Source organism: Ranitomeya variabilis, chromosome 1 (assembly GCF_051348905.1).
Source record: "Ranitomeya variabilis isolate aRanVar5 chromosome 1, aRanVar5.hap1, whole genome shotgun sequence".
Classification (NCBI taxonomy): domain Eukaryota; kingdom Metazoa; phylum Chordata; class Amphibia; order Anura; family Dendrobatidae; genus Ranitomeya; species Ranitomeya variabilis.
The window spans coordinates 946,352,522-946,367,489 of record NC_135232.1 but is presented as its reverse complement, the minus strand read 5'-3'; the positions used below and the strand labels follow the sequence as shown (position 1 = coordinate 946,367,489).

The 14,968-nt window shown below is 45.2% G+C and overlaps 1 protein-coding gene across 1 annotated transcript in view; it reads left to right on the top strand.

The window, feature by feature from the left end:
• The window catches only part of RNF150 (ring finger protein 150), a 211,494-nt gene that overhangs the window by 147,184 nt on the left and 49,342 nt on the right, over positions 1 to 14,968 (top strand). The window contains exons 3-4 of the mRNA XM_077279239.1: positions 359 to 430; positions 3,174 to 3,256. Coding sequence (XP_077135354.1) covers positions 359 to 430; positions 3,174 to 3,256 — 155 coding nt within the window. The remainder of the gene's footprint in view (positions 1 to 358; positions 431 to 3,173; positions 3,257 to 14,968) is intronic.

The following is a 14,968-nucleotide window of genomic DNA, read 5'->3' as shown; positions in this document are numbered from 1 at the left end:
GTTACTCAGTGCACACAGGCTGCCACAGTTCTCGGTGGTGCACAGTTCTCGGTGGTGCACAGTTCTCGGTGATTCCTGTTTACAGATGGTGGTGCACCACTGAGAACGATGAATTTTTGCGCTGCACATAATATAGTTGCGTTCATGGATGATCGGCAGCATGTTTACACTGAAAGATAATTATGAAACATTGTTCACAAATATCCTACATTGTAAGTTTGCACTGATTAAATAGCAGACAGGATTACCCGGAATATTGGATAGTAAACCCGCCCCAATATGTATGTCAAATATTCAGAAACATACTAGAAAATCAGTGTATCAAATTCAAATGTGGTTTTTTGTATTCATTTTTCAGAGGCGGCTTGGGGATGCTGCAAAAAAAGCCATCAGCAAATTGCAAGTCAGAACCATTAAAAAAGGAGATAAGGTAATAATATTATTTCACCTTACACTTAACAAGTGATTAACTCTGGACGTGCGCTAAGATTTATTCTCATCGTAAAGAAATAGACTCTCGTGTACGCATGTTTTTACCTGATCATGGGTGTATTGATTTCCCAGCCAACGTGACAAACTAGAGTTATTGATAAACGTTAATTGAAATGATCGATTCCGGTTGATGAACCACTGGTTGATGTTGTTGCTAATGTCATGACGTTAGTAGAAGAACAAAATAAATACCAACATTGTTCACCCCTATTATCTTTTATAGGGATCATGACAGCTGATACATGCTCACAGGCGGCATGTACCAGGCACTGGCTGCATGAAAGCTGCCCATGAATCGATGGTTAGATTCCTTTTTAAAGGGTTTGTCCAATAACTTGCATAGAGCTACAATTCTAATGACTAGTACGGCGCGGTGAGAGGATTTAGAAGTTATTACCTTTCTGGCGCTAGTTTGGGATGTTCTGTGGACCAGTAACATTTTCATTGTTTCTAGAGTTTAAAGGGAACCTGTCACCCCCCCCCCCCTGACATTTTTAACTAAAAGAGCCAGCCATATTGCAAATAAAAAAGCTTTATTCCAACAAGTAAATCTAAAATCATAAGACGTAGGAAAAAAACATAATCTTAGACATACAGTACTTGAGGATGTACCTTTTTAACTTGTTGGAATAAAGCTTCCTATGTTACTTGGAAGACTCTTTTTCTCTGGATCTTTGCTGTGCCACACTGGGCAGTGTTGGCTTTCTCTGCCACGCCGGGCAGGGTTGGCTTTCTCTGTGCCACGCCGGGCAGGGTTGGCTTTCTCTGTGCCACACCGGGCAGGGTTGGCTTTCTCTGTGCCACACCGGGCAGGGTTGGCTTTCTCTGTGCCACGCCGGGCAGTGTTGGCTTTCTCTGCCACGCCAACAGGGTTGGCTTTCTCTGTGCCACGCCGGGCAGGGTTGGCTTCCTCTGTGCCACGCCGGGCAGGGTTGGCTTTCTCTGTGCCACGTCGGGCAGGGTTGGCTTTCTCTGTGCCACGCCAACAGGGTTGGCTTTCTCTGTGCCATGCCGGGCAGGGTTGGCTTTCTCTGTGCCACGCCAACAGGGTTGGCTTTCTCTGTGCCACGCCAACAGGGTTGGCTTTCTCTGTGCCACGCCGGGCAGGGTTGGCTTTCTCTGTGCCACGCCGGGCAGGGTTGGCTTTCTCTGTGTCATGCCGGGCAGGGTTGGCTTTCTCTGTGCCACGTCGGGCAGGGTTGGCTTTCTCTGTGCCACGCCGGGCAGGGTTGGCTTTCTCTGTGCCACGCCGGGAAGGGTTGGCTTTCTCTGTGTCTCGTCGGGCAGGGTTGGCTTTCTCTGTGCCACGCCAACAGGGTTGGCTTTCTCTGTGCCACGTCGGGCAGGGTTGGCTTTCTCTGTGCCATGCCGGGCAGGGTTGGCTTTCTCTGTGCCACACCGGGCAGGGTTGGCTTTCTCTGTGCCACACCGGGCAGGGTTGGCTTTCTCTGTGCCAAGAATTGTAATAGCCTAAACAAGAGTGAGCTGGTTCTCCTATCATTTATGCAGAGTTTATGCCTTGCTACCAGTGTATAGCATCGGACATGCTACTGAAATTGCAATTCATTCATCAAAATTATATCACCATTAAACCCTGTCAAAAATATATATTTCTTATTACAGCTTTCACAGGGATTGTCACCTTGGCCCTAAATGACACATCTGCCTTGTGATGGTATAACGATGAGATGTGACAAGTGCTGGATTGTTCAAAATCTGGATTATAGAATGGTCACTCACTTGTGAGAGTAGAAACTAACTAATTTATAATTATTATATCTTAGGACACTTCACATGAAAAGATGCAAACAGGGTTTATAGGACATAACATAAGTATAAAACATAAGGTAGACGACAAGTACAGTGACAGAGTAGTACATGGGGAGAGAAGACCCTGCCCGCGAGGGATCATAATCTACCATCTAAACATAGGATATATTGCAATGTATAAGAACTTCCTGACTCGTTACCTGTGCTCCATCTTCTATTTATTGGTCTCAGTTCTTGTGTAACTATGGCACCACTTTATTATGAATGTTATTTCTAGTGTCAGAACCCCTTCCCCCATTTTAGGGTATATACAAAATTGTCATAGCTTTTTATTCCATTTTAAGAATTCCAGATTTTATTTTTCATGTCACCATATGGGATAAATATTTTTAAATGTTATTAGTTTGGGAACAACAATACTATATATATAATCTTTAGATTTATTAGAATTTGCTATTTACAATTGGGGAAAAGAGGGGTCATATATATACAGTATATATGTATTTTTTAATTTAGTATTTTTATTGTTTTATTACACTTTTATTAATTCCATTTGGGAACTTTAACCTGTGTTTGCTTGATTTTTCTTATGGGTAAATTTGTATTACTTCCATGGCATTTATGGGCCAAATGTATCCCCCCTGTGTAAACATCTCCCCTTATTTACAGTCTGAACTTTGGCATGCAACATTTCTATTTTCAGTGTCTTTTAGTTAAGTTCTTCTGTAAAATCCTCATGAAGTTTAGCTTTTGTCGAGGATCTGATGCGATATTAGACTTTTGTTGGGTCTTGTTCTGTATTTCCGAGCAGAGATAGAGGCGTCATCCTTTCTCTCACCTCTCCATATGGATACACCAGAATGAGCCGCGCATTTCACAAACACTTCTAATTGTTGCTGTCTTTGTTACAGGAGATGGAGCCAGATTTTGATAACTGCGCTGTATGTATTGAAGGATATAAACCTAATGATGTTGTCCGAATCTTGCCGTGCCGGTGAGTTGATGCATTGCTGGCACGGCTTATGCCAGCATGTGCCCTGGAACGCATTCCAAGCTCTGACATGTTTTACGAGCTGAAACCGTGCAGACCTTGTAAATAATAAATTGAGGATGCCGTTTGCTTTAGAACTGTTGCCGACTGCATTGCATGCCATTTATCACTTATCACAGAAAAGCAACTTGGAATCGCAGAAATGACAAACTGCTGCAGCAAATAAGATTTTCATCTCCGTCTGGTCGTAATCTTATTATCTTTTATGCAGTGTTGAATTGAAACATATATTTGGGGTAATCAATAATAGTCTGTTTGCCACATGTGGAATCGGGAAGGAATTTTTCCCTTAATATGGGGCAATTGGCAAATGCATCATGGGATTTTTGCCTTCCACTGGATCAACATGTTAAGTTATAGGTTAAATACAATGGACTCTTGTCTTTTTTTTTCAATCTTAAAACTATGAAATATAATTCTAAAGTTGCTTTTTTATATCTATATAGACTAATATCAGACCACTGCTGACTTACACACTTGAGAAATCTCTGTACAGATCTGCCAATTAATTTGCAAGTACAGTTTTGCTCAAAAGTTTACATGCCCCAGTAGAATTTTTGCTTTCTTGGCCTTTTTTCAGATAATATGAATAATAACATCAAAACTTTTTCTCCACTCATGGTTCGTGGCTGGGTGAAGCCATTTATTGTCCAACTACTGTGTTTTCTCTTTTTAAGTCATATTGACAACCCAAAACATCCAATTGACCCTGATCCAAAGTTCACATACCCCATTTCTTAATTCCGTGCATTGCCCCCTCTAACCTCAATGACAGCTTGAAGTCTTTTGTGGTAGTTGTGGATGAGGTTATTTATTTTCTCAGATGGTAAAGCTGCCCACTCTTCTTGGCAAAAAGCCTCCAGTTCCTGTAAATTCCTAGGCTGTCTAGCATGAACTGCATGCTTAAGATCTCCCCAGAGTGGCTCAATGATATTGAGGCCAGGAGACTGAGATGGCCACTTCAGAACCATCACTTTGGTCTGCTGTAGCCAATGACAGGTCGACTTGGCCTTGTATTTTGGATGGTTGTCATGTTGGAACGTCCAAGTATGTCCTATGCGCAGCTTCTGGGCTGATGATTGCAAATTTGCCTCAAGTATTTGCTGAAAACTTGCTGCATTCATCTTTCCTTCTACTTTGACCAAGTTTCCCGTGCCTTTGTAGCTCACACATCCCCAAAACATCAGCGATCCACCTCCGTGCTTTACAATAGGAATGGTGTTTCTTTCATCATAGGCCTTGTTGACCTCTCTTCAAATGTAACGTTTATGGTTGTGGCCAAAAAGTTCAATTTTGGTCTCAGCACTCCAAATTACCTTATTCCAGAAGTTTTGAGACTTGTCTCTGCTGTTTTCCGTATTGTAGGCTAGATACTTTGCGGCATTTGCGCAGTAATGGCTTTCTTCTGCCGGCTCGACCAAGCAGCCCATTTTTTTTCAAGTGCCTCCTTATTGTGCATCTTGAAACAGCCACACCGCTAGTTTTCAGCGAGTCCAGTATTTCAGCTGATGTTATTTGTGGGTTTTCCTTTGCATCCCGAACAATTTTCTTGGCAGTTGTGGACAAAATTTTTGTTGGTCTACCTTACCGTGATTTTGTTTTTACAGAGCCCCTGATTATCCATCTGTTACTCACAGTTTGAACGCTGCTGACTGGCATTATCAATTCCTTGCATATCTGTTTGTATCCCTTTCGTGTTTTATACCGTTCAACTACCTTTTCCCATAGATCCATTGACCATTCTTTTGCTTTCCCCCATGACTCACAATCCAAAAACGTCAGTGGCTGGATGAAAGATGCAAGAGTCTGTCTGGATGCCAGAAACTCACTCAGCTTTTATGCACACACACACTGATTACAAGCAAACAGGTCACAGGTGAGGATGTTACCTTTAGTAGCCAATCAAATCTATTTGTGTCAACTTCTATGCATGTTATCAGGCCAAAATCACCAGGGTATGTGAACTTTTGATCAGGGTCATTTGGATGTTTTTTGTTGTCATTATGATTTAAAAAGAGAAAACACAGTAGTTTGACAATAAATGCCTTCACCCAACCACTGACCATGAGTGGAGAAAACGTTTTGGTGTTCTCTTTCATATATTCTGAAAAAAAAGGGCAAGAAAGCAAAAATTCTGCTGTGGTATGTAATCTTTTGAGCACAACTGTATATGCTAATAATCTGTCATTGTGGCATGTGTTCGTCCAGGATAAACCAGAATCCTGCAACCATCTTTACCGAAAAACAGTGATCATTTGTGCTATTCAAAAAGCTTGTTCATTCTTTACCATACAGCATGGTATACTGTTTTTAAGTTATGGTAGTCTATGGCGGGAATGAACACCAAACGATATGTCTATGTAATCTTTGCAGCCCTCTTTTTCAGATCATTTACTACTTTCTCAATTCTCAGAGGTGAACCATGCTTGTTAAAAATAAAAAACAGAAGCAGTTCTCACTTCAGAATTCACCCCAAAGCTTCTTTTTCAGAATTGCTGCTCCAATAATCTCCATTTGGCCGAATGGGCATTACTTCATGTCCACCAGTCACCTGGCCATGCAGCTCATCAGTGGCCTCAACTGTCGGTGACTGGTGGTCCGCTCATCATCTCTTTTGGTCCAGTGGAGATGTAGTGGGGGGTGAATTCCAGGTGTGAGTATGGTTCTTTCTTGTTTCATTTACAAGTATGGCTTCTCTCTATGAGGTTTCAAAGGAGACAAAGCACCTTGTGTTCCTGTGCGGTCGGCAGGCGCGTCAAAACGACGCATCCGCATACATCCGCATGTCCTGCGTCCCCAATCTTAAAGATAGGTACGCAAGACGCATGCAGAAGTAGGCGGACCTAAAGGAAGAAGTGCGGAAGTGGGCGGAGCTTCAGGGAGGAAGTATGCAGCTGTCTACAAAGCCCCAGCAAGCAAGTGTGAATGTAGCCTTACTGTGGGCTCTCCAGCCAAACCTATAGTAACCAGTGTTACGCAGGTGGCGTCTTGTACTCTGGAGCCTGAGTCCAGAAATCTCCTTACTGAGCATGTCCGTGATGTGGCAGCTCCAGATTGGCCTGCGGGCGATGTCACGGCCGGCTGGGCATGCGTTTTTTGAGGTGGAGCCTAATGCTTTAAAGGCTCTTAGAGGTGCACGCCTTGGCACTAGTATCATTTATGTGTGGCAGTTGTCAGTGGATACTCTACCACTCTGTCTGCTTTTGTTGTGTGTCTGTCCAGCCTTGGGACTGTACACGTAGGCAGGCAGCTAGCGTCAGTGGGGGCAATTAGCCGTTGGCTTGGCATCTGGTGCATACATGTGTGCGGTTAGCACAGTAGAGTTCCAGAGCAAGCACAATCCTAGTCAGGGTATTACACAGAGCATCTGTTCCATTTCTGTGTGTAAGTGACACAGCTCAGTTACAGAGCATCAGTTCCGTTTCGTGTGCGAGTGACACAGCTTAGTTGCAAAGCATCTCTTTCATTTCTGTTTGCGAGTGGCAAAGCTCAGTTGCAGAGTATCTCTTTTGTTTCTGTGTGCGAGTGACACAGCTCAGTTGCAGAGCATCTTTCTTTTCTGTGTGCGAGTGACACAGCTCAGTTGCACAGCATCTGTTTCGTTTCTGTGGGCAAGTTCAGTTCATGAGTGGCGTTCAACCCAGTGTGTACGCTCGCCATGTATTCCGTCATTATTCACTTGCAGCAGTTTAACATCTCTGCATGGTGGACACCGGGTTGCGATTGCACTTTATTATTATATTTATTTAGTGCAATCCGCCAACCCTAACAGTATACTATTGCCAGAGTCTGGCTAGCAGTGGTGGACAAGCAGCGTATCCGGCGGTGCATTCAGCAGCTCGATGACAGTTTGAGCGGGCGACCTCTGCTGTAGCTGCTGTTCTCTCGATCACATTTCCCACTTCCCGATAAATTCTCTGGAGACAGCAATGCTTGCAGGGGATTCGTGAACCAGTGCTCAATCCAGCTGGAGTTACTGGCCTCACGTTTCTCTTCTGAGCGAGCTAAGGTGAGATTTGTGGTGTCTCTGTTGGTGGACAGAGCGTTGGAGTGGGCTACGCCACTGTGGGAGCGTAAAGACCAGGAGGTCCGGAGCACCTCCCATTTTTTGGGTGCCCTAAAAGATGTCTTTTTGGGGCCACAAGTAACCCATGATACCGCACTCCAACGTCTGGCTCTAACTCACGGTTCTTCCTTGGTAAGTCAATTTGCCATCTAATTCCGTACTCTGGGTTGAGAGTTGGAGTGGTCTGATATGGTCCCAATTCCTATTTTTTGGAGGGGTTTAGCAGATCATGTCAGGGATGCTTTGGCCACTAGGGAGATTCCCACTACTCTGGTGGAATTGATATCTGTGTCCACACGCATAGATCTCCGGCATGCTGAGATGGGGATGGAGCGAGCTCAGAGTAGATCTGGGATTCGGTTGTCTTCAAACTTCGCCCATCCCATGGTTCCTCCATCTCAGGTTGATGATCCTGTAGAGCCCATGGATGTCTCTCAAGGTGAATCAAACACCCGCTCTGTATATCCACAACCGACTTGTTTTGACTGCAGGCAAACCGGCCATTTTGCCAATAAAGGCCCCAAGCGTCAGAGGGAGTCACAGCGTCTAGTGGCTTTGGGGAGAGGCTCACTAGTTTTTGTGGATGTGTCTCCTAAATAAGCCTTTGGGGTTCCTTTGTTGTTTGGGTCGACTACTCTCAAAACTGAGGCTTACATGGACTTCGGGGCTGAGGGCAATTTCATGTCAGCTACCTTCACCCAACAGCACGCAATACCACTAGTGAGACTCCCTAAGCCAATGTCTATTTGGGTAGCTAATGGGTCCGTTTTACCAACCCCGATTTCCCATCAGACAATACCTCTTAGGGCAGAGAGACACACTGCCGTATTTCTCGTGCGATAATCGCATCGCACTGCATGGACTGGCCGGCACCTCTTCTGACCTGAGCAAGACAGCATGATGGATTACTATGCAGCTGTCAGGGACAGGTCAGGAGAGCAGACAGCCAGTACAAGTTTTACGATGCGATTCTCGCACGAGAAATACGGCAGTGTTTCTCTGCCCTTACTCTCACTATGTCTCCAAAACATCAGGAGATAGTCTCTTTTCTGGTTATCTCTGAGGGTATGGATGAGTTACTTCTGGGTATGCCTTGGTTGTGCCTCCATTCTCCCCAGATTGATTGGGCAACAAGGAGCATACAGAAATGGGGCAGTTTCTATGAGAGTCTGTGTCTTAAGCCCAGGTGCCCCCAGGTGAGATCTATGTACTATCTAATCTTCAGTAAGAGGGTCACTCTGGGGGCTCATATTTTTAAACGGGGTGGTCCCTCTAGTACTAAAATGACCACCGAGCTTCGGCCCATCTTGTGGTGACTTCCAAGCGTGGCAGGCATCGCCGGGGGGTGTAACGTTAGGCGTCGGGATTCTCCCGCTATACGGGATAGATCCCAAGCATTATCTGCCTCTGCGGTCTCCCATTCAGGTCTGGCCGCTCAGATTGCTGCTCAGCATAGGCATCATTCCCAGCGTCTTGCTCAGGCTCTGGGTATGTGCTTGGTTACTGTGGGGTCTCCAGCCAAACCTATAGTAACCAGTGTTGCACATGTGCAGTCTTGTGCTCTGGAGCCCAAGTCCATAAATCTCCTTACTTAGCATATCCGTGATGTGGCAGCTCCGGATTGGCCTGCAGGCGATGTCATGGCCGGCTGGGAGTGAGCGTTTGGGGTGGACCCAAATGTTTAAAAGGAGGTGCACACCGGTGTGCTAGTATCATTTATGTGTGGCAGTTTCAAGTGGATACGCTACCACTCTGTCTGCATGTGTTTTGTGTCTGTCTAGCCTTGGAACTGTACACGTAGGCAGGCAGCTAGTGTCAGTGGGGACAATTAGCCATTGGCTTAGCATCCGGTGCATACATGTGTGCGGTTAGCACAGGAGAGTTCCATAGCAAGCACAACCCTAGTCAGGGTATTATACAGAGCATCTGTTCCTTTTCTGTGTGCATGTGACAAAGCTCAGTTGTAGAGCATCTGTTCCGTTTCTGTGTGCGAGTGACACAGCTTAGTTGCAGAGCATCTCTTTCGTTTCTGTGTGCGAGTGACACAGCTCAGTTGCAGAGCATCTGTTTTGTTTCTGTGTGCAAGTTCATTTTATGTGCTGTTCACACTGAGTGGAGTTCAACCCAGTTGTGTACAGGTAATAGCTCGCCGTGTATTCAGTCATTATTCTCTAGCAGCAGTTTAACATCTCTACACGGGGAACCCTGGGTTGCGATTGCACTTTATTATTATATTTATTTATTGCAATCCGCCAACCCTAACATACTAGGCAGAACTTTCACACTAGCATCGTGCACTGCACATCACTATGCGTCGGTAAGGCTACTTTCACACTAGCGTCATGCACTGCACGTCGCTATGCGTCGTTTTGTAGAAAAAACGCATCCTGCAAAAGTGCTTGCAGGATGCGTTTTTTCTCCATAGACTTGCATTAGCGACGCAGTGTGACGCATTGACACACGTCGCAACCGTCGTGCGACGGTTGCATCGTGTTGCGTCGGTCCGTCGCCACCAAAAAAACGCTGCATGTAACGTTTTTTGGTGCGTCGTGACCGTCTTTTCCGACCGCGCATGCCCGGCCGGAACTCCGCCCCCGCCTCCCCGCACCTCACAATGGGGCAGCGGATGCGTTGAAAAACTGCATCCGCTGCCCCTGTTGTGCGGCGCATGCACAGTATGCGTCAGAACGTCGCATTGCAACGTGCGTCGTACGACGCTAGTGTGAAAGTAGCCTATACAGATTTGCCGCTGGCTACAATGTTCTGAATTACAGTAACTAATTATATGCAGCGACTCCGATGCAAGCGTATGCAGAAAGTGCTGAAGTTTACAATGTCTCCACACCCAGACTGTAAATGTGTGTGTTACTGGTTACACTGAGCTCCCTGTAGATACGTCTGGTTTTCATTTCCAAGCTATGCCGCGCTGGCTTAGAAAGGAAGTGGCTGAATGAATTATGTGTTTGTCTGAATCCACTCCTAGCTAAAAATACTGCCAGCAATTCAGGGCTTCATTTTGTAACACTGCAAATGAATAGGGCTTAAAAGTGATTTAGTTTCAGTGCAAACTGCTATAAATGTGTGATGTGATAAAAAGCAAAACACGAAAATCATAAAGATGTCTCTGTGCAGAACAAAAATGTAAAGTGAGGATAGTTTTTTATTAATATTGATCCAACAATTTTTTTGTAGTTGGGGAAAAATGCATCTATATAACTAGAATGCAATATAAATAGTAAATATCTGCACCATTTTATTCCACAATATTGGTGCAATGATTCCCAGAAAGTCTATTTCCAGAGCTGTACGAAAGGCTGTACGGACAAACATGCTTATATAGAAATCAATATTGGCAGCCTTCACCTTACAGCCAGTGGCTTGTAGACTCATTATAGACCCAATGCATGTAATACATGTCCCTGTGACTAAATGACTGTACGCTTGTAGACTATGTATTACATTTGCTCAAATTTTATATGAGATTTGTGGAAACCGCTCAAACATCCGCTATTATGGTCCCGTATTATGGCTGGACCTCTCTCTATCACACATAGTTCTAGTGATACCTCATTATTTTGTCATAAAATTAGGGATCTGGACTTGACTCCAAGTGTGGAATTAGCATTTGGTCGGGGTAAAAAAGAGAAAAATCTACTGTTTTGCTAAGCAGCACCAAAAAGCCTAGAAGATTTCTGAAGACAACTCATCTTTAGACTTTGCGATGACATGTTATACTGTACCACCCAACAGCCTTGTACTGAGCTCCAGAAGCTGGGACTAGGGGGCACTATGTGCACATTGGAAAATACGTAATCAGGGGACTGGAAACCAAGAGTCTCTAAATGGAATAGACAGCAGTGGAGAACCACAAGGATCAATGTTATGCAGGTTTTACACCTCCGCTTTATGCGGTCCAAGTACCCAACTGGCCAAACTCGACGGCCTCCTAGGCATTTATGAGACTGTAGGGTGAGAAAAACCGCAACCAGTCTGTGCATCATTCCCAGAAAGTCTATTTCCAGAGCTGTACGAAAGGCTGTACGGACAAACATGGTCCAAGGTGATTCTGACATCGAAATGTGTAAGGGTTCTTTACAGTTACAGTAATAAGACTGTGGAATACCAGACCACAAGAGATAGTAATAGTTGTTGGAATTTCAACAGCTGATCCTTTTGTTTTCAGGTGAGATAAACCGCTAACACAGGAGTCAATATAGATGACAGTCCAGACTTCATTCACATATTGATGACATTCTCTCATATCCATTGTGCAGAGGAAATAACGATGAACATTCGGACACTGCCTAAATATCTCTGTGCCGAACTGTATAGTGGGATCATTTAGTAAGGTCCAGACCTTCCTTGGAGGTCAGTGTGAATTTGTATGTGGGCCACAGAGCTTCTGCCTGCAGATCGTACTCTATCAGATATGTACAGTGTAACAGATATGTACAGTGTAATTTTATTTGCAGAAGTGGAACCTCAGCTGCGCTTCTGTTGCCTCTGTAATACTGTTAATGGCTGTATAGTATGAGATCATTGTCTAATGAAAGCCATCCTGCAAGCATACAAGTTCTACGAACCCCACCTCGTGGAAATGTTGGCTCGGAGTGAGACATTACAATGAAGCTGCTTGGAATGTTGGCAATGCTTGGATATTCAGCCAGAACGTGGAAGTTAGTGCTGGAAACTGAGAATTTGCTCAGCTGCTTCCCTTCCAAGGAAGACCCACATAGTGTATTAGTGAAAAGCAGACGTCTCCAAGGAGAGCTCATTGTAACTAGCAGCAGCCACATTTCCAGTGTGTGCGGAGATACTGTATTACGTAAGTCCCTTCTGTACAGATGTAGGAAGTAATCGTTGGACGATGCAGTACAATGGCTGATGACGACATGTGGGGGTAGTAATTGGATGAGAGTGAACGCTCGGTCACAGTGCACAGCGAAATTAGACTTTCTGCTTATTTTACCAATACTTACCAGTCATTATGAAGGAAAGTCTGGTTTGATGGAAGTTTGAAGGAAGTCATTTGTATGATGGTTTTGATCTCGCATCAGTAAGCTGTTTAATGGTGGTGAGTTGGAATTTAGGAATCCATATTGGCATGTGTATTAGATGTGAGTCCCAACGCGAGGATCCACACCCATGCCTCCATCCTGACTTACCCCTTACTACCTTCATTAAAATAGGTTGTCACTAGTGATGAGCGAGTATACTCATTGCTCGGGTTTTCCCGAGCATGCTGGGTGATCTCCGAGTATTTTGCCTTGCTCGGAGATTTAGTTTTTGTTGCCGCAGCTGCATGATTTGCGACTTGTAGACAGGCTGAGTACATGTGGGAATTCCTTAACAAACAGGCAACCTGTTATGATCCTTAGTGGTTGAGGATCACAAATTTCTCCAGCTAAGTAACAAACAGGACAAGCTCTAGGGAGGTGGCAAACTGGACTGACCGCAAATCTGAACCTATCCAAACACACTAGAAGTAGCCGGTGAACGTGCCTAAAAATCCTAGACGTCTCGAGCCAGCCTGAGGAACTAACTACCCCTAGAGAGAAAGAAAGACCTCTCTTGCCTCCAGAGAAATAATCCCCAAAGATATAGAAGCCCCCAACAAATAATAACGGTGAGGTAAGAGGAAGGCACATACACAGGGGTGAAAGCAGATTCAGCAAATGAGGCCCACTAATACTAGATAGCAGAAAATAGAAAAGGGAATCTATGCGGTCAGTAAAAAACCCTTACAAAATATCCACACTGAGATTTCAAGAACCCCCACACCAACTAACAGTGTGGGGGGAGAAACTCGGTCCCCTAGAGCAACCAGCAAGCGACGAAATCACATTTTAGCGAGCTGGACTAAAAACATAATGAACGCTGATAATCAAAAAATTATCAAACAAAAACTTAGCTTGTCTTGGAGAGACTGGGAGCAAGGTAGCCACAAGGAATCTGAAGAGCACTGAATACATTGATAGCAGGCAAGGAACTGAGTATCCAGGTGAGCTAAATAGGAAACCAACCAAGGATAACGAACCAGCTGATGCTGCAACCTGCAGAAAGACAACACTACACAGTACCGCTTGTGACCACTAGAGGGAGCCCAAAAATAGAGTTCACAACAGTACCCCCCCCCCCTTGAGGAGGGGTCACCGAACCCTCATCAAGACCCCCAGGGCGATCAGGATGAGCCGCGTGGAAGGCACGAACCAAATCGGCCGCATGAACATCAGAGGCGACAACCCAGGAATTATCCTCCTGACCATAGCCCTTCCACTTAACCAAATACTGAAGCCTCCGTCTAGAGATACAAGAATCCAAAATCTTCTCCACCACACACTCCAATTCGCCCTCGACCAGCACCGGAGCAGGAGGCTCAACAGAAGGAACCACAGGTACCACATACCTCCGCAACAAAGACCTATGGAACACATTATGAATGGCAAACGATGCGGGGAGATCCAAACGAAAAGACACCGGGTTAAGGATTTCCAAGATCTTATAAGGACCGATGAAGCGAGGCTTGAATTTAGGAGAGGAGACCTTCATAGGAACATACCGAGAAGACAGCCACACCAAATCCCCAACACGAAGTCGGGGACACACACCACGGCGGCGGTTGGCAAAGCGCTGAGCCTTCTCCTGAGACAACCTCAAATTGTCCACCACATGGTTCCAAATCTGCTGCAACCTATCCACCACAGAATCCACCCCAGGACAGTCAGAAGACTCAACCTGACCCGAGGAAAAACGAGGATGGAAACCAGAATTGCAGAAAAAAGGTGAAACCAAAGTAGCAGAACTAGCCCGATTATTAAGGGCAAACTCGGCCAAAGGCAAAAAAGTAACCCAATCATCCTGATCAGCAGAAACAAAACATCTCAAATAAGTTTCCAACGTCTGATTAGTTCGCTCGGTTTGGCCATTAGTCTGAGGATGGAAGGCCGACGAAAAAGACAAATCAATGCCCATCTTAGCACAAAAAGTCCGCCAAAACCTGGACACAAACTGGGATCCTCTATCAGACACAATATTTTCAGGAATGCCGTGCAAGCGAACCACATTCTGAAAAAATAGAGGAACCAAATCGGAGGAAGAAGGCAACTTAGGCAAGGGCACCAAATGGACCATCTTGGAAAAACGATCACACACCACCCAGATGACAGACATTTTCTGAGATACTGGAAGATCCGAAATAAAATCTATGGAAATGTGCGTCCAAGGCCTTTTCGGAACAGGCAAAGGCAAAAGCAAACCGCTGGCACGAGAACAGCAAGGCTTAGCCCGAGCACAAATCCCACAAGACTGCACAAAGGAACGCACATCCCGCGACAAGGAAGGCCACCAGAAGGACCTAGCCACCAAATCTCTGGTACCAAAAATCCCAGGATGACCCGCCAACACCGAAGAATGAACCTCGGAAATAACTCTGCTGGTCCATCTATCCAGGACAAACAGTCTCTCTGGTGGACAACGGTCAGGTCTATCCGCCTGAAATTTCTGCAGCACTCGTCGCAAATCTGGGGAAATGGCAGACAAAATCACTCCCTCTCTGAGAATACCAGCCGGCTCAGAAACTCCCGGAGAGT